Source organism: Plectropomus leopardus, chromosome 23 (genome assembly GCF_026936395.1).
Source record: "Plectropomus leopardus strain MGB_pleo_1.0 chromosome 23, ASM2693639v1, whole genome shotgun sequence".
NCBI lineage: Eukaryota > Metazoa > Chordata > Actinopteri > Perciformes > Serranidae > Plectropomus > Plectropomus leopardus.
The window spans coordinates 16,027,950-16,047,739 of record NC_142198.1 but is presented as its reverse complement, the minus strand read 5'-3'; the positions used below and the strand labels follow the sequence as shown (position 1 = coordinate 16,047,739).

Here is a 19,790-nt window from a genome sequence, read left to right as displayed (position 1 = left end):
CCAAAATTCAAATTCAACCTCAACAAGTGTTGGTGTTTTCAAAACCAAAATATGCACTGATCTTTTCTGATATCAGTGTCAGAGTATTTTCGGGTGGATTTTCCCTTCAGTTTCCAGACGAGCCCACGTTAGACCTGACCCCAAGTGAAGCGGTAGCTGCCCTCCTATAGCTTGAGCCTAGCGAACACAAAGTGGGACCACTGCGTTTATCACAGAGCTGAACTGGGGGCATTTGGTCGGGCAAAGGGAGGCAGTTGTACTTACTGCTATGACCTGTGGGTAACGGTCTTTCTCAGCATTAAAATGGATGTGTTTATTTATCACGAATTTAAGATTACCACTCACCATTTCCAGTGAAGAGCTTTGGTGACTTTACAAACCAAAAGGCAGATTTTTTTTTCCAGATCTTAGCATGTGTTTCCATTATGGTACAAAATATCAGCAAGGGAGGATTTGGGCCATTGTATTTTTTTTTTCTCTCTCTTTTTATTTGACGTGCTTTTTGAATAGAAATTTGTGAATTTAGATGTATGTGACCAAGTGACTTTTATTTTATTTTCTCTCTCTCAGAATTTCAGTAGGCAATGGACTCATGTTAACAATTGTGTGGTAGTTTGTCAGTAGTTTGTCCATGCAATATCTGTAAACATCAAAAAAGAAAAAAAAAATCCAGCTGCGTGATGCTCTAAATGCTTCTGGTTAGCAGTGTATTCACTGGAGTGTTGAAATTTCTGTCAGTATCAAAATGTGGCTGTGCCGCTCCCTTTTCCATTTTTTTTTTCTACACCCACTTCCTGTGTCCTACTCAACCCCCATCAATGTCACCATGACAACCGTGGCACAGCCCCTCTGACTCCGTCACCAGGTGGATTATATGTTTGGCATTGCTTAGCGTTTTCCTCGGTAGCCAATCGGCACATAATATATCAACATATCAGTCACAAATGATGTCAGAATTTGGATTTCCATGTACTGAGTACATATCAACTTAGTAAATGCTGCAAAAGTATAAACCTACTAAAATATGTATTTATGGTGAATACCTGATTATAACCAATACATGAGTAAAGATGAAGTAGAAGAGTGAAGAGGCAGATATTGTGAAGGTATTCAGCATGTAATGCTAACCGTCAATTAAAATTCTTTCAAACAAGAGTATCATATCCCTTAAGGATGAGACTGTGTTTTGTTTTCTTTTTCATTTTATTAGGTTGTAAATATGTATTTTGAATATATATCACTGTGTTTGTTTTGAACTTGATTAATTTATTTAATGCCTATATATTGTTGTTTTTACGTATCCTGATTTTGTTTTACTAACTCGAAACAAATCAAGGGGATGAAAATGTGTTGCTTATCTAATGTTAAGCAGAACATGCATCAACACTTTTATAATTCATGTTATTCTCTTCATTCATGTTTTGCTGTTTCGGCTTTGGGTGATGATTTTACAACAACAAAAAAAGCGATATTCATTTCATTGTATTTACGGATATGTAACATATTATGTTTTACTGTATCGTATTTGATCAGATGTGTTGTGGTCACTGCTCGTAAAATGATTTTATTCAGAGAGTTTCCAAATCATGACAAAAGATAAAAGCAGTCACAAAGTCATAATCTGCCATTTTGTTCGTATGGGACATGTTGTCACTTGCAAATTGCACCAAAAGCAGGAAATTTAAAGAGTAGTGTCTTGAAATGTTGGGCAAGGTGCATGTAGAAAGATTAAGAAATGTGTTGAAAATTTGTAGATTGCAGTCTTTATTACCAGGTCTTTAGCGCTGTTTTCATTAAAAGTATTTTAAAAGACAAGATATAAAACAGGTATTTGACAACCCTCATCTGAACAATAAGCATTCACTCTTGATTTATATGGAGCCCTAAAGTGGTCAGTATTAGATGAATGAATAAGTAATTATAGAAATATATAGTCATGTTATCTATCTAGTTCACTGGCTAAAAGAATTAAAAAACTGTCTGTGTTGTCGCTGTAGCCAAAAAGAGCGAGTTAGCTTCTAATTAGGCTAATTAGAAGCTGCTGCACACGTCAAAATAAATTTTAGCTTCCGGGTAATTTACTTCCACATTATGAGGCCTATTTAATATGGGCAATAGTGTTTCTGCTCAGTTCATAGACTTTACATTGTGATGAAGTCACAGATTTTTAAATTCCTTTTCTCAGCTGCGGGAAAATTTATTTAAAAAAAAAAAAAAATTAAAAAAAGGCCTATTACTTTTTTGCTAATATGAGCTAAACCGGCTAAATTTGTTGTTGAGCTTACCATCTTATAATGAAATCAAATAAAACGTTGTTAATATGAAAATTAGAATGAAAAAATAGCATTAATGTGGTAATTTATCAAATTACTTCACAGTTCATTGGTTCATTTATATATTTTACATAACATATTGTTATTGTTTCATAATGTACTGTTTATCTATTCAGTATTGAACACTTGAGGCTCCATCATTTAATTTGCTTATTTTTTTTTAAAGAAGGGCAGTGAATGGTTAAAGGTTGTATGGTTGAAGTTATAAAGTGAGTAGGCATTTCATTGCTGGATAGAGTAGCGTAAGTAATGAAGAATAGTTTCGGGGGGGGGGGGATTGTAGCTGTTTGATGTGTGCGCAGAGAAATATGTAGGTTCATACTTTGATAAACATCTCTGTTGTGTGCACTACATGTCACACCTCTGCATCGAGTTAGTTTCATTTTGAATGTGGCAGGCCTTGCACAAGAATGCTGTACAATGGTGAAATGTAGTTGATGATAATAAGGTGTGTTAGTGTTAGGAATGCTGAATGTCTGGGGAGAGTCGTGTTGTACGAAGTTGTGCAGAAATTTTTCTTCGCACCTTTTAATCATCACAGAAAGATTAAAGGCACATTACATTGCTAAATATTGTGCACAAGCTTACCGGCTTACATCTCCCTGGAGCTGCACAGTAAAAGATAGTGTTTTTTCTTTTCATTTTGGCAAATACAGTTTATAATTCATGCACAATGAATAAAAAGCAAGCTTTCACATTGCAAGTAAAAGTGCCAACAAACTGCTGGGATGGATGGACTTGAAATCATGCCGTGCTTGACTTTAAGCTCATGATGTTTGTAGTGAACAATCTTGATTTTAGACGGTCACACTAACATTTTTGGTTTTATCAGAGATTTTCTGAAGTGTGTGTTTTTGCACTAGTGGACAATAGAGGCTTTTTTGTAACTGGAGGTTTAACACAAGACTGAAAAGCATTTCTTTGGTGTGGTTTAATAAGCGTCTAACAGTTTGGCTCAGCATTGGAGGAGTTGGAGGTCAGAGGAGGTTTTTACAGAGGTGTCAGACAGGACTTGAAAAGTCTAATAATATTTTAGTACTCTACAAATTAGCGCAGTTACCTCTGGGGACACGTGCGGTTTTAAAACACCAACCTCTAGGTAGCAGAGATTCTCCTAAAATGCATCTGCAGGAATTTTGGATTGAAACTCTTCATTTTCAGCCGCTCACTTTTCACAGTTTTGTTCCTTTAGTCGAGATGGGCAGCATTCAAAACAAGCTTGAAGAACATCATTTTGATTAAAAGGTAACTGGTATTTTTCAACTTGGCCCATATTTTCCCACAATTCTGTCAACAAGTCCCTGATGAGAACAACAGTGTCTGAATCTGATCCAGTGTTGAGCCACAGTGGTGCAGTCAGCAGCACCAAAAGCGGGTTCAATGTAACCACTTGGGGCATTTGTGCATCGTCAGTTTACGTCCACTGAAAGTTTTGCAGTTGATAGGCACAGATTGTCATTCTGAGTATCTGATAACATTATGAAGAGACAAAGCTGTTTGTCAAAGAGTAAGATCTTTTTAACCACGAACAACCCCGAAAATCACTATTGCCAAACGCACCAGAGTCTGTTTAATTTAACAATCATGTAAGCATGAATAGAACCAGCCTACTGTCACATCTAAGTGGATGAATTCGGTTTTTCTTTTGGCAAAAACCTAAGTTGGTGATTGTTGGAACAGTGAAAAGACAAACCAAGAAAGCTTTTGTGAGTTTTATTTTGTTTCTTTCAACTTTGATTGAAGTGTGTTTGGTTTTTTTTTGTTACAACAATTAAATTAATATTTATTTAAATGGAGTTTGGTTGGTTTGGCAATAGTGATTTTGGGGCTGTTTCTGGTTAAATGAAAAAGTCTATGTAGGGATCCTTTCCATAACGTGACAGACAACAATCTGAGCTTACTGGTGGCAAAAATAAAGCACTGTAGTGGATGTAAACTGACGATGCACAAATGCCCCAATTGGTTAGACTGCAGCTTGTTTCACAGGTGCCAGCTGCAGAGCTTTCTCTCAATATTGGACCAATTTCAAAAATGATTATTCCCATTTGTTACTAAGCCACACAAATGTAAGAAAATAGGGTCCAGGTTGGAAAATACTGAAGTTACCCTTTAAGTAACATTACTGAGTTTAATTCGGCAGTGAGAGTTGCGCTGTGTGTCCCTCCCTTCAGAGTCTTTTAGTTGGGTGTTTCCTCTCATATCCTGCTTGTTATTTTTGTATTGTGCTTTGTTCTCAAGTGGTGTAGCAAGTGACAGGTGTGTTTTCTCTCACCGAGTCAATCCAGTCCATCGTGTTAGTAATGACCAGTTGCTCTTTAACAAGTGTGATCCTTTAGATTTACGCTGTTGTTCTGAATTTGAGTTCAAGAAATGATCCAGTTCTGTCCCAGTGACAAAGAAACTGGCGTGGTTTCGGAGGATGTGACACTGTGCTTAACAATACAGTGAAGAATGTCATTACATCCATTTTTTACATTTTCACATACATAACATAACCCCGTTGGATGCCATGGGCTCAGTGCTGTTAGAAACTTCTGCTAAGGTTTTCCTCTCATGGGGAAAGAAGTACTTCAGGATTTATTTTGCAATGACTGCAACAAAATATGATATGAGGTATTATTCAAACAAATATAAAGGTGTGGCTTTTTGTCATGATTTAAATGAGACTGAACTGAAATTATGCCATTTTGTCATTGTGCTAAAATGAATATAAATATTATATATTAAAATATATTTGCTAACCTACACTGTGTGAAGTTGCTTTCTTTTAAAGGTAATTGAGGTTTCCGTACTTGAATATTTTCTTTTCTTTTTTCTGTTCTATCTTTACTCTTCTTCTTTTTAGAGGAAACTATTGTTACTCCACTTAAATACATTATTATGACTTTCTTTTCACATACGCTGAAGTGACTGAAGTGCATTTAAACCCTGTTTGAAGAAGATACCATCCAAAATTTATAGCATATCCCCTTAAACTACAAAATAAAAGTGTGTTAAGTGCTGCAGTACAAATACTTTCTTTTCTTTGTTTGGAGTCATATAATACATTTTCATGCACAAATGCTTAATATGTGTGTCAGCCTGTCAAATGTAATTTTTTAAATAATTAGACTTACAAAACTATTGTTTGGACGAAACAAGCATATGAAGGTGTCACTTTCGACTTTGGGTATTGTGATGGACATTCTACCTGTGGATCGGCCATAGACAAGGCTGGAGCTGTTTTCGGGTTGTCCACCCGTCCAGGCATTCTTGTGAACCCGATATCTGAAGAATATCATAGGCCTCAAATTTTGCACAAACCTTAATTTGAACTCATGGATGAGATGATTAGATTTTGGTGGTCAAAGGTCAAGGTCACTGTGACCTCATGTCTGTCTCATTATCGTAAACGTGAAATCTCAGTAACATCTTGAGGGAATTTGTTCAAATGTGGCACAAACGTCCACTTGTACCCAAAGAAATGCTTGCTGGAAATGCTTGCAGGTATTTCCAGTAAACGGCGGGATGGGTTAACCCACCCCACCCTTTACTGCAAATACCATGTGAAGCATCCATGTTTTAGAATTTGTAGCTATCTATCCCTCTTTATACACACACACACACACACGTAAGAACATGGATGTATTTTAAGGAACTTCACTGATACTACATTTGGGAAATTAACTTGTTACAACAGCAAAAAATACATAAATCAAAACCAAAGTAAAAAGGGAGAAAACACACTTAAAGGGATAAATAACAAGGAAATAAACATAAAAATGACAGAAAATATAAATAACTTTAACAAAAAATAAGATGAAAGCTATATGCACCTTTCATTTGTCCAGAAACTGTGTGTTGGTGATTGACAATTCAATTACAGAGTAAATGTTGCATTAGTGGGAAAATTGCAGTGGATAGATGTGCGGTATTAATGATGTGTAGGCTATACAAATCTATCTGTCTATCTGTCTATCTATCTATCTATCTATCTATCTATCTATCTATCTATCTATCCACACACACACACACACACACACACACACACATATATATATGGTGTATCTATCGTTCTACACACACACGCATACATATATAGTGTATCTATCGCTCTACACACACTCACACACACATGCATACATATATAGTGTATCTATCGCCCTACACACACACACACACACACACACGCTTACATATATAGTGTATCTATCGCTCTACACACACTCACACACACATGCATACATATATAGTCTATCTATCGCTCTATACACACACACACATGCATACATACAGTATATAGTGTATCTATCGCTCTACACACACACACACACATGCATACATATATAGTGTATCTGTCGCTCCACACACACACACACATGCATACATATATAGTGTATCTCTCGCTCTATACACACACACACGCATACATATATAGTGTATCTATCGCTCTACACGCACACACACACACACACATGCATACATATATAGTGTATCTATCGCTCTATACACACACACGCACACAAAAATATACATACAATTTCGCAGGGAATCATATCGTAATCACGACCGGAGAAATGAAATTAAGTGTTTCGCCCACTCAAATATATTAAAAGGTGGTGTCTTGTAACATTGCCCCGTGTATTATTACACAGCTCAACTTTAATTAAATACTACGTTCAGTACCTTTTAGTAACTGTCACTAGTGCTCCGCGCTGCTCACTACTAACCGGTAGTCTGAATACAGACCGTAGACTGTATATACGGTCTCTGATACAGACACGGTAAGACGTCCATATTACAGGCTTTACAGCCAACAGCGTATGGATGTGTTGTAAAATGTTAAAAATGATGAATTTTGATTTAAATTACAGCAAAAATACCCATTACTACGGCCGGCACGAAGCCTGTGCTGTGTCAGAAACTCTTAGAGTTACATGCGCGTTCACATGGTAGAGTTCCGCGGGTCCGCTGTGCGTTCATTTTATGTTTGGGGAAACCGAATTCAAAATCTTGATTCGGGAAATAGAGCATTTTACGTCTTTAGGACTTAATGTTTTTAATAATGGCTATAAAGAATGCGCTCTGAAAAGTCAACATGTCTCAAAAAAATATCCAGTGATTTAAGGAGGTCTCTTTCACAATGTTAACATATGGAGAAAAGTCTCTCTGGGCCAGTTTGCATTACGTGACGCTTTAGTTCCACTTTCGGCCATTATGTAAATTTTGCTTCAGAGAATGGCGCACTTCCTGGAGGCTTGGCTAAGAATCAATTCATGTAAATTAAACACGACAGAGAAAGTAGTCAAGAGAAACCATGAAGCGAAGTTACGAGAGCGGTTCGCAGAAAAAGAAGAGTGGTGAGTTTTTAACAAACCTGCCAAAGGTATCTACCATTTACAAAGCAGTGCCGGTATCATGCCAAAAAGTCATCGTCCGCGGGAGCGCGCGCAGGCTTAATGTCCGTGGTAAGAGCATAGGTGTGTCTTTGTGAAAATTTAATGTTTCATGAAACCCAATTTTCACGTATTTGCGATTTGTAGTTTGATCAGACATGACATTTGGAGAGTAGTCTGTCATACTTCACGGATGGGTAAGGTAAAAACGAAAGACTTACCTGCTGCCTGCATTTTATTTCCTGCTCTGTGCCCGAGATTATAATCACCTCAGTCCTTTTACCTCATTTTACTTGTTGAAATACCTTTGAAGAGCCAATACAACAAATTAAAACCTCTCAAAAAGTGATTGCAGCTCCTATCTTGTCACTAAAAGCTTGCTTCTGTCTCAAAATGACTTGATTTAATACATAGTGATATATTTGACAGATTATAGCTCACCTATATGGAGGCCTGAAACTGCCAAAATCAAAAATAAATAAATAAATGAATGTGTCAATAAATAAATGAATATGCCCAAAATGCGAATATTTAATTTATTTACCTTTTCATGTTCCACTTTATTTACCAAGTTATTCATTTTTATATTTATTTGCTTATTTATTTATAGATTATTTTCCACTTTGTGTATAAATGCCCTTATTCATTTAATATCCCAGTTTAATTTATATAATTATTTCTTAATTTTTAAAGTTAACACCCGCATGACACACAGGCCAGCCCCCTTTGCTTAATGAGGTGGAAATGCATATTGATATGTCATATGTATCATATCATATGTAGGTTGAAAACGAAAAAGGTAAATATTTTGGAGAAAATAAATGGAGAGGGAAGTAAAAAGAGACAATAATACATAAATAATGACACAAATAAATAACTTTAGAAAAAAAATAAAATAAACTAATAAACATGTAAAATAAACTGGGAAATCAAATAAAAAGGGGCATTTACACCCAAAACGGAAAATAATATATAAATAAATGAGCAAATAAATACAAAAATGAATAAATTGGTAAATAAAATGAAAAATGATAACGGAAATAAATTAAATATTGGCATTTTGGGCACATTCATGTATTTATTGACACATGTATTTATTTATTTTTTGATTTTGGTAGTTTCAGTCCTAATTTGTAATCACTTTTTGCCAAGTTGAAAATTGTATTGTATTTGTTGCACTGGTCTTTTAAAGGTATTTACGCAGGTAAAAAGGACTGGTGAGCTACAGTCTGTCAAATATAATCATTAGAACTGAAATCAAGTGATTTTGAGGCAGAAACAACATTTCAGTAGCACGATAGCTGCTGCAATCACTTTTTGGCATGTTGAAAATTGCAAATTATTTGTTGCATTGGTCTTTTAAAGGTATTAACACAGGTAAAATGCTTTGTATGCACAACCATAATCTACAAAGTTTAAACAGCTGTGATTTCCACTGTATGGCAGTTCAATGGTACAGTCCAAGTTAATAATCTTTTCAATTCTTTCTGTTTGTTCTTTCCTTTAACATTCATGAAGGTGCAGAGAACTAAAAGTCCGAGATGGCAAACGGACCAGCCCTGTCCACTGCGAGAAGTGGAGAAATTTACGCTGGAAGTGAAATCATAGATTCCTTCTCACGGTTGGATGTTCTCTATGCAAATCAGTTTGAAGGCAGCTCTTTCCATCCAGAACATATTAATCAGACAGAGGAAAACTTTTACAGAGGGGCCCCACCTGAATGGTTAAACTTTCACATTAGTGAACAAGCAGAGGCGGATGGCACTGGAACTCCGTTTGTCAAACGAGATGGATACGATAGACTCGTGAAAGAAATTTGTCAAAGGCGAAAACTCCCTCGAATATCAACTGTCAGCCTGTTCCACCAGTCAGGATGTGGGGGGACCACACTGGCCATGAAGGTGTTGTGGGACTTGAGGAAAACCTTTAGAAGTGCTGTTTTAAGAGGCCCAACCCCCAACATTGCAAACGTTGCAGAGGAGGTGGTTCACCTTTTCACAGCAGGCAGCCGAGGTCACCAGAACACTGTGCTGCTGTTGGTGAATGATGAGCAGATTTTGGAAAGTCTGCAAGAAAACATCATGATGAAGATTGCTGAGCAGGAAATAGTCACCTTTATGCCCGTGGTGATTTTACTCAACTGCATTAGAAGGGATGAATTTCTACAGAGAGACCAAGTTTTCCTACAAGATAAACTTTCTTACACAGAGAAGCAAAACTTTAATGAGAAAAAGGAAGAACTTAGGAGAAGGTTCAGTGATAAATGCAACCAATTCCATGGCTTTAACATAATGCAAAATAATTTCTCTCAAGTTTATGTCAAACAAACATGTAAAGTATTCAGTACAGTCCGAAGATCAAATAGACTAAAGAAGACCCAGCTTGCTGCCTTCTTATCCCTCCTGAATGCTTATGTTCCAGGCTCATATCTCCTTGAGTCTCAGTGCCTTGACTTCTTTCAACATGATGACTACATCCACGGAGACTTTTCACTAAAGGACAGAATGGAGCCCTTTAGTCACCTCATCATCACCTTCAAACAAGATGGATCTGAAAAAAAAGTCCGCATGGCTCACTCTCTAATAGCAAAGTGTTGTGTTGAACTGATGGCTAAGGCAGGTGTGACCAGAAGTGACACAGCTAGAAACCTCTTGACGACTTTGTGCAAAGAAGACACTGATCCATTTTTGGCTGGTTTTGTCAAAGACTTGCTGACCAAAAGAAGACTAAAACCAAAAGAAATGGAAACAGAGAAGAATCCAACCAATAGTTCAGCGTTGAAAGAGGAGAAAGAAAGATTTTCTAGACTGATTATAGACATTCAAAATATCGAAAGTGATGACCAAAGGTGTGCATCAATTTTAAAGATGGCTGCCAGAAAGTTCGATCAAAATCCATTTTTTCCACAAGCTCTTTCTCGTTTCTATTACATAGTACTAAAAGACTACAAACTAGCAGAGATGTGGGCAAAGAGAGCAAAGCAAAGAGATCCCCTGAATTCATTTGTTGCTGATACACTGGGCCAAGTCCATAAGAACCATTTGAAGAACATAAAGCATCCTACCACCCCGAGAACGGTTTTGCAGCTGGCTACAAAAGCCATTGAAGCCTTCAAAGATGAAGAACGACTTGCTGAAAATGAACTTGAGACAGACATGAAAGGAGACGGCACAACCAAAGCCCCAAATCTTTTCAACACCAGAGGGCTGTGTGGTTATCTTCAGGTTTGCAACCTAGTGTATGACCTACTTGTCAGTCAGAACGAAACTTGGAGAGAAGTTCTCACAAAGAATGTGTCTTTGGGCTCTGTCCTGGAAGTGCTTGGGGACAACAAGCTCCTCAGATTTAATGATCTTATAAAAAGCCTCAGAGACGAGGTTGAAAGAAAATGTGCATTTTTTGATAAATATCTGACTTACTCAAAGCCTGATGTGAAGGAAGACGATCCCCCATACATTACCAAAGACACTTCCGAATGCTTCAGGAAGTATGTCGGAGACTCCCCACCGAAGCACTTCAAACAAAAAGGCGCTGATCTCATCCAGAAGCTTAAACAAAACCTGGCAGACACCTCTGCTGGAGTCCTCTCTTGTCTTAAAAGAGATTGCACTGAAACAGACCTGAAAGAAATAACTACATGGTGGGAAGAACTCTTTCTATGCACAGAGTCTGTAACAGCTCTTGCTAACTACATCTTCGCTTTTATCCTGTCAGGAAATATGAGGGCAAAGTTTCCTTCTAAATGCAGGCATTTAGCTGTATTTGAACAGAAGATGCCTCTGATCTCTGAAAATTCACCTGAGCTCCACATGTTAACCCTCCTCTTGTGTTGGCCTACAGACAGTAAAGAAAAATGTGTCCTTGACCTTAGAAAATTAATCCTGCGTATGCACTGCGCCTATGAACATGCATACAAGATACGCTTTCGTTCAAGGTACCTCCGCCCACTGTTTTTCATCGGAAAAGGTCAAGATCTGAACAGAATTGTTCACAGAAAGGTCCTCGAGGGATTGCTTCTTGAGCAAAATAATGAAACAACACAAGATTGGAGCAACAACTGGAGCAACGAGATGATTTTCCAAGACCCCAAGGTCCAAGAACGCCTTCTCAAATTTGAAGGGGAGGTACGAAACTACAGAGTTTATGCCAATATTGATGGCGCATTGATTGAGTTGGATGCAAACCTCCGAAACAGCCTCTGGAGACCACGCCAAGTTTTTTTTTACCTTGGGTTTACCATCAGAGGTCCTGTAGCCTTTGCCATCCAGACTAAACCTGCAGAAAATGGTAAGTGGGGCATAACTAAATACCTGCCTGGCAGAAAATTTTAAAAAATAGTTCCAGCCTTACATTCAGTGAGCTTTTTTCAGTGGCATCTTGTTCTTTATGATTTCTTATGCACTGATCTGGAAGAAAGTATGTATTAGTTGTATATAAATTAAATGTATATAATTTTAACAATACAAATAAACATCTGCAGATTATCCACAGTAGCTTCAGCATTGTTTTTTGGAGAAACATATTGCTGTTACATTTTTTTTATGTTATGTTTCATAATGCACCACTAATGAAATCTTTTTTCATTGATCTGTTGGGCAGTACAAATCCCAGAGATGGCCAGCTCAGAACCAGAGCAAATAAAACCAGAATTGTCTGCTTTGGAAGATACCACTGGAGGTAAGTAACATGCAAAAATTAAAATTAGGGCTTGCAAAAATGATACATTTACTTCTCATATTGGCTTCAAACAACACTGCATTACCTTTTCATTGTCTTGATGTACATGTTTTAATATATGACCTTTGCAACTTCTTTAATTCATTGTTTGTGTACTTTGCTTTTATCATCCTGCTTCAGGTCAGCATTTTGTGGATCGCCATCGGACAGATCTGATTAAAAGAGTGAGCGACACAGGGGCCATCCTGGATAGGCTCAAAGACAGGGGGTTTATCTCAAATAAGAACCAGGAGGCTGTGAGAGCTTTAAAAACCACACAAGAACAAATGGAGTTGATTCTTCGGTGTTTGACTTCAGCCAGCATGAGAGGCAAAGACGCTCTCTATGAAATCCTCAAAAGGATGAGAAGTATGAGGGCTCTCATCAATGAGCTCGAGGAATCTGAAAAAGGGAACAAAAGGTAAATGTGAAAGTAAATGCTGTATTTTGGACATTTGACACAATGGACAAATATTTAGCATCCCCTTACCTGGTCAAAATGTAGAGCACTTTAAGTATCGGACACTCTTTTAAGAGATGCTACGGCACATTCTTATCCGCTGATAACCTCAGACAACTTCATTAAAGAGAACCTATAATGCTCATCTTCAGGTTCATAATTGTATTCTGGGCCCCTACTAGCACAAGCTTACATGCTGTTTTAGCCCCTAAGCCCCCCCTCCTGAAAAAAGAGCAGTCTGATCTGATTTTTGTCAGCTTCTCTGGGTCCTCTGCATGTACAGTCATGATGTATCTGAACCTTTAAAGAAATGCTTTAACATTTCAGCACTCCTGGTTCTGTAAACTCAGAGTCAATGGATTTTTAATGGGTTTTTGGTTAGAAGCCTTAAATAAGGCCTGTGGTTAACATAAGCTTAAGAGACTTTAAGGTTTTGTTCTCTGACATAAAATACACCAGTAAATAGCCTACTCGGGAACTTTGAAGCTTTTTATGTGTCCCAGTAGAAAAAAAACATTGGAACCAGAGGACTCTGACGTTTTTGCTCATGGCGATCACATAAATTTATCTCATTATTTGAAACTTTGTTCAAATTCAGTATTCTTCATTGTAAATTATATATTGACAGAAAATAAGGATAATAGAACAGCATAATAGGTTCCCTTTGAGGAAATTAAGCCCCATTATGAAAGATATGAAAATATTAAACGCCTTACGACTTTACTTGTAGTATTCCAATAAATGTTTTATTTCTACAATAAAAAATTAACTCCAGTTTAAGAAAAAAGTACATACTTTTTCCATTTTAGACTGATTTTATTGGGTTGCTTTTTTGGCCTCATTATGTCACCAACCAAATCCATAATGAAGATTAAAATTAGTGCTGGGCATAGATTAATTTTTTTAATCTAGATTAATCTCACTGCAATCCTGTAGTTAATCTAGATTAATCTAGATTAAAATTATAGATTTGAATTTTGCCAAAGACATTCAAAATAATATCTATCTTTCTAAATGATGAAAATGCATCACAAACTGCTTGAGAAAGCTGTTCTACTATAATATTTGGTAAAGAAAAATAATGTTCCATAAGATTTACTTTGGTGTTTAACTTTTTTTTATTTTGTTAAACACAGACATTTAGGAACACAGGTTCTGTCTCCATGTGGAAAAAGCTTTTTCCTGATAACTGGAATGAACAGCAGAGGGCGCAGCCTCTGATAACATGACCCTAATTGAACTGTGGGCCTACATTAGAGGTCATGAAGAAGACCATTAACAGTCAGTAGCTTTGTGACACGGCTTGAGCCAATCACTCCAGTCTCTGCTTCTCCTTTTTCCACCAGTCACTCAGGCAGACCAGCGTCCGCCTTGTTCACGTCCCCTCCGCGTAATTCGACCAGGTATACATCCGCTCTTAAACAACAAAGTGAAATTGGTGCCTTGCTCACTGTATAGACCCAACTTAGTGAATAGTTTATCGCGCGGTAAGAATCCCGCGTTAACGCAGCACGTTAACACCGTTAACGACCCAGCACTAATTAAAATTGTTTATAAATAGTCATTTTGTGTCCCCCAGCTCAGTCCGGTGATATTTTATGGCATTATGAACCATGTATAGAGATAAAAAAAAAATAGAAATAGTCAGAGGTTTAGGAGAGAGCAAGAAAGAAAAGGTATGTTGTTGTTTTTGCCTTTTTTTCTGCTGCAATTAAAAACTGTTTTTGCTCAATCTTTACTCTATGATTTAATTCTACTCCAGGTTTGCAAAAAAAACCCAAAAAACTTTAGTGCTAACTGTAATATAATATACTTCACTTGTTTAGTGAATTAGAGGAGGTGCACCTTAACAGGTCTGTTCAGGGCAAAGTCCAGCTCAGATAGCAGGACAGTAAAAGTGTGAGTTTGTTTAAGTGTGTCACACAACTGTGTGGAGGAAGCAGACGTCATTTGAAGGTAGGGTCGATTTCAGTTTTCTCACCGAGGTTTATTTAAAGTTTACTAGCCTGAAAAATGTCACTGTTTGGTAAAGTTGCTCAAGAAGAAAGCTTAAGTCCTGTTTGGTTTATCTGCTGTGTGGGAGACAAACCTGAGGGAATACTTTACCCACAAAATGACCATTTGTTTAATTTAGTTATGCTGTTTTGCCTTAAATATCATCAATTCGTTGAGAAAACTGTAATTTTCACACAACTCAGATGCACAAAGAATCCCAAAACGGCATCCATCATTGATTAACTGATGGATGCCAAGTATAACAGCGACAACAAAATTCTATCTAAACATCATTTACAAACTCTCACACAACTTATGCAATGTAATCTAGTCTCAGTTATCCAGTTATATTCTCAGTATTTCTCAAACATGTTGCATTGTCTTAACTTAACTCTGTCTAACCGGATCTAAACTGAAATTTATTTATGCTTTCACTTTCTTTCCCCTGTCAGAAAGAGCTGACTGCAAGGTTATGCAATGTGTTTGCAACGACCTTCAATGCATAAATGACACTTGGATTAAACCAAAATGACTGTTGAAGTTTTTTAATAGACATTTAAATATAAATAAGTTGTTTCTAAATGTGGTTCCTGTTTACTTCAGTTAATTAACAATGTTCATTTTCTTAATGACTTTAAGGGAGCAAAGCAGGAGTAACTGGTGTACAAATGGTAATTTTGTCGGCAAAGTATTCCTATTAGTTTGGAAAGGCAACTTTGTGCTGCTCCTAAATGGAAAAAGTATTGGTCCATGAAGCATATTAAATTATTTTAAAATACTTTACTAAAGCGAAATCCAGTATGGGCTGAATGGTGTCTTCAAGTTTTATGACATTACCAAAGCCAACTAAATACTTCACCAACTTCGCCAACTAGATTTACAAAGAATGAGTGTAAGGCGGGAAATGGGAAAAGTGGTCAAACATTATTTTGTGTTGATGCTATCTGAATTTAATTTCTTTTTGACTCTTTTTTTTAGATATTACACCGCTGCTGAAATGGCAAGTATGTGTTTAAATGTTTGTGTTTCTGCTGTTTTTTCTATATTTCTGCTTCATTCCTCACAGTCAGAGTTCTAATCTGTACTCAACATTTGAAATTTTACTGCATGAAAACACTTTCAGTCTTTTAAAATTGTCAAAAATACTGTCTTGACTCACAAAATGTTGATTATGTTTGTGTACAGGTGCATGCTCTGCCATAAGTCTGTCCAAGAAGAAGAACGTTGAGAGAGTAACTCACTCTACAACCATTACGTCCGGGAAATCTAAAAGGTAAGCAATTTATCAACCTAGCATTTAAGTTCGGGACTTCTCGTGAAAATATAATATTTCTCATACATTCATATTGAGATATTGCTGTATGCACGATGCGTAAAATGACCTTGTTCCTCATGTGTTCTCCACAGATCTGCCCAGAGGAGTTCAAAGGTATTGTGTGGTCAATCTGCCTTATTTCAAAAACGATAAATGATTTTTAATCATTCTTACTTTCAAAATTTAAGAAATATTTCACATCACAATTATGGGAAAATTTCCTCGCTCATATAAATGGACAGAATGTTCAGGATTGAGTCATTGTTAAACTTTTTCATAATTTTTGAACTCACATCTCCTAATTCACACTTTAAGCTTGACACTCCATTCAAACTTTCAAATGTTTCACATCTTTAAAGCATTCTTGGTACTCTTCAACCTTCAAATGCCATTTAACCTTTTAAAATATAAATTTTTCTTTTACTTTTGCAAAAATTAGAGAAAAAACTGCATTTATTTTCTTTCTGGTTGGAGCAGTGCTACAAAATGTGTTATACTATTTAGCTATTTTACCCATGCAGATTGATGACATATTTCATAAAAAGCACAATATGTATTGTCTTCTTAAACAGGATTCCAACGATTGGACCAGACTTGACCCTGTAATCGACACAGTGGATGAGGTCCAAACCTACAGGTAAAAATAATAATTCCATTTCATTTTCTTACATTAATTTACGAATTTTTGTTGAAATTAAACTTAAGTCACTCAGTCTTATGGCTCTTTAGGTAGCACTGTGCTCTGAAAAAAAGGTTTCCAATGGCTTCTGCATTAAAAAAACAAAAACATCAGAATATAGCACATATAGCACACAGCGTGTGTTTTTACCCATTTGCAGCATTCTATGCAATGTTTTGCCTCTGCACGCTATTTTCTGCTGTTTTCAGGTGATGTCAGCATTTTGGGACATTTTGCACTCTTTTTCTGACTTTCTTTGCTATGGCGTGTTTTAGCAGGCTATTCTAAGCTGTTTCCAATTGTTTTCAACAGTTTTTGGGACGTGTCAAATTTTGACATTTTTGCCTTACTATAGCCTTGGATTTTTGGTCATTTTTTCGACATGCCAAATTATGATGTTTTGGGCTTTTTTTGTAACTTTCTTTGCGATGGCGTATCTTGGCAGGCTATTCTAAGCTGTTTCCAGTTGTTTTCAACAGTTTTTGGGACGTGTCACATTTTGACACACATTTTTGCCTTACTATAGTCTTGGATTTTTGGTCACATTTTCGACATGCCAAATTATGATGTTTTGGGCTTTTTTTGCAACTTTCTTTGCGATGGCATATCTTGGCAGTCTATTCTAAGCTGTTTCCAGTTGTTTTCATCAGTTTTGGGACGTGTCACATTTTGACACACATTTTTGCCTTACTATAGCCTTGGATTTTTGGTCACATTTTCGACATGCCAAATTATGATGTTTTTGGCTCTTTTTGCAACTTTTTTTGCTATGGCGTGTTTTAGCAGGCTATTCTAAGCTGTTTCCAATTGTTTTCAACAGTTTTTGGGAGGTGTCAAATTTTGACATTTTTGCCTTACTATAGCCTTGGATTTTTGGTCATTTTTTTGACATGCCAAATTATGATGTTTTTGGCTCTTTTTGCAACTTTCTTTGCGATGGCGTGTCTTGGCAGTCTATTCTAAGCTGTTTCCAGTTGTTTTCAACAGTTTTTGGGACGTGTCACATTTTGACACACATTTTTGCCTTACTATAGTATTGGATTTTTGGTCACATTTTCGACATGCCAAATTATGATGTTTTTGGCTCTTTTTGCAACTTTTTTTGCTATGGCGTGTTTAAGCAGTCTATTCTAAGCTGTTTCCAGTTGTTTTCAACAGTTTTTGGGAGGTGTCAAATTTTGACATTTTTGCCTTACTATAGCCTTGGATTTTTGGTCATTTTTTTGACATGCCAAATTATGATGTTTTTGGCTCTTTTTGCAACTTTTTTTGCTATGGCGTGTTTTAGCAGTCTATTCTAAGCTGTTTCCAGTTGTTTTCAACAGTTTTTGGGACATGTCACATTTTGACACACATTTTTGCCTTACTATAGTCTGGGGTTTTTGGTCACATTTTCGCCATGCCAAATTATGATGTTTTCGGCTCTTTTTGCAACTTTTTTTGCTATGGCGTGTTTTAGCAGGCTCTTCTAAGCTGTTTCCAATTGTTTTCAACAGTTTTTGGGAGGTGTCAAATTTTGACATTTTTGCCTTACTATAGCCTTGGATTTTTGGTCATTTTTTCGACATGCCAAATTATGATGTTTTGGGCTTTTTTTGCAACTTTCTTTGCGATGGCATATCTTGGCAGTCTATTCTAAGCTGTTTCCAGTTGTTTTCAACAGTTTTGGGACGTGTCACATTTTGACACACATTATTGCCTTACTATAGTCTTGGATCTTTGGTCACATTTTCGACACGCCAAATTATGATGTTTTTGGCTCTTTTTGCAACTTTCTTTGCGATGGCGTGTCTTGGCAGTCTATTCTAAGCTGTTTCCAGTTGTTTTCAACAGTTTTTGGGACGTGTCACATTTTGACACACATTTTTGCCTTACTATAGTCTTGGATTTTTGTTCATTTTTTTCGACATGCCAAATTATGATGTTTTCGGCTTTTTTTGCAACTTTCTTTGCGATGGCGTGTATTGGCAGGCTATTCTAAGCTGTTTCCAGTTGTTTTCAACAGTTTTTGGGACGTGTCACATTTTGACACACATTTTTGCCTTACTATAGCCTTGGATTTTTGGTCATTTTTTCGACATGCCAAATTATGATGTTTTGGGCTTTTTTTGCAACTTTCTTTGCGATGGCATATCTTGGCAGTCTATTCTAAGCTGTTTCCAATAGTTTTCAACAGTTTTTGGGACATGTCAAATTTTGACATTTTTGCCTTACTATAGCCTTGGATTTTTGGTCATTTTTTCGACATGCCAAATTATGATGTTTTCGGCTTTTTTTGCAACTTTCTTTGCGATGGCGTGTATTGGCAAGCTATTCTCAGCTGTTTCCAGTTGTTTTCAACAGTTTTTGGGACGTGTCACATTTTGACACACATTTTTGCCTTACTATAGCCTTGGATTTTTGGTCACATTTTCGACATGCCAAATTATGATGTTTTTTGCTCTTTTTGCAACTTTCTTTGCTATGGCGTGTTTTAGCAGGCTAATCTAAGCTGTTTCCAATTGTTTTCAACAGTTTTTGGGACATGTCAAATTTTGACATTTCTGCCTTACTATAGCCTTGGATTTTTGGTCATTTTTTCGACATGCCAAATTATGATGTTTTCGGCTTTTTTTGCAACTTTCTTTGCGATGGCGTGTATTGGCAGGCTATTCTAAGCTGTTTCCAGTTGTTTTCAACAGTTTTTGGGACGTGTCACATTTTGACACACATTTTTGCCTTACTATAGTCTTGGATTTTTGGTCACATTTTCGACATGCCAAATTATGATGTTTTTGGCTCTTTTTGCAACTTTTTTTGCTATGGCGTGTTTTAGCAGGCTATTCTAAGCTGTTTCCAATTGTTTTCAACAGTTTTTGGGACGTGTCAAATTTTGACATTTTTGCCTTACTATAGCCTTGGATTTTTGGTCATTTTT

At 36.7% G+C, this 19,790-nt stretch overlaps 1 protein-coding gene across 3 annotated transcripts in view; it reads left to right on the top strand.

Moving 5' to 3' along the window:
• The first annotated feature begins 7,527 nt into the window (after positions 1-7,527).
• The window catches only part of LOC121962438 (sterile alpha motif domain-containing protein 9-like), a 52,033-nt gene continuing 39,770 nt past the window's right edge, over positions 7,528-19,790 (top strand). For 2 of the 3 annotated variants that reach the window (XM_088074082.1, XM_088074080.1), the window contains exons 1-8: positions 7,528-7,672; positions 9,227-11,995; positions 12,308-12,385; positions 12,566-12,845; positions 15,858-15,883; positions 16,065-16,152; positions 16,287-16,308; positions 16,767-16,831. In XM_088074082.1, coding sequence (XP_087930208.1) covers positions 9,250-11,995; positions 12,308-12,385; positions 12,566-12,845; positions 15,858-15,883; positions 16,065-16,152; positions 16,287-16,308; positions 16,767-16,831 — 3,305 coding nt within the window. In that variant the 5' untranslated portion in view covers positions 7,528-7,672; positions 9,227-9,249. Of the gene's footprint in view, positions 7,781-9,226; positions 11,996-12,307; positions 12,386-12,565; positions 12,846-15,857; positions 15,884-16,064; positions 16,153-16,286; positions 16,309-16,766; positions 16,832-19,790 lie in introns of all 3 variants that reach the window. The other variant, XM_088074081.1, reaches the window with a different exon arrangement.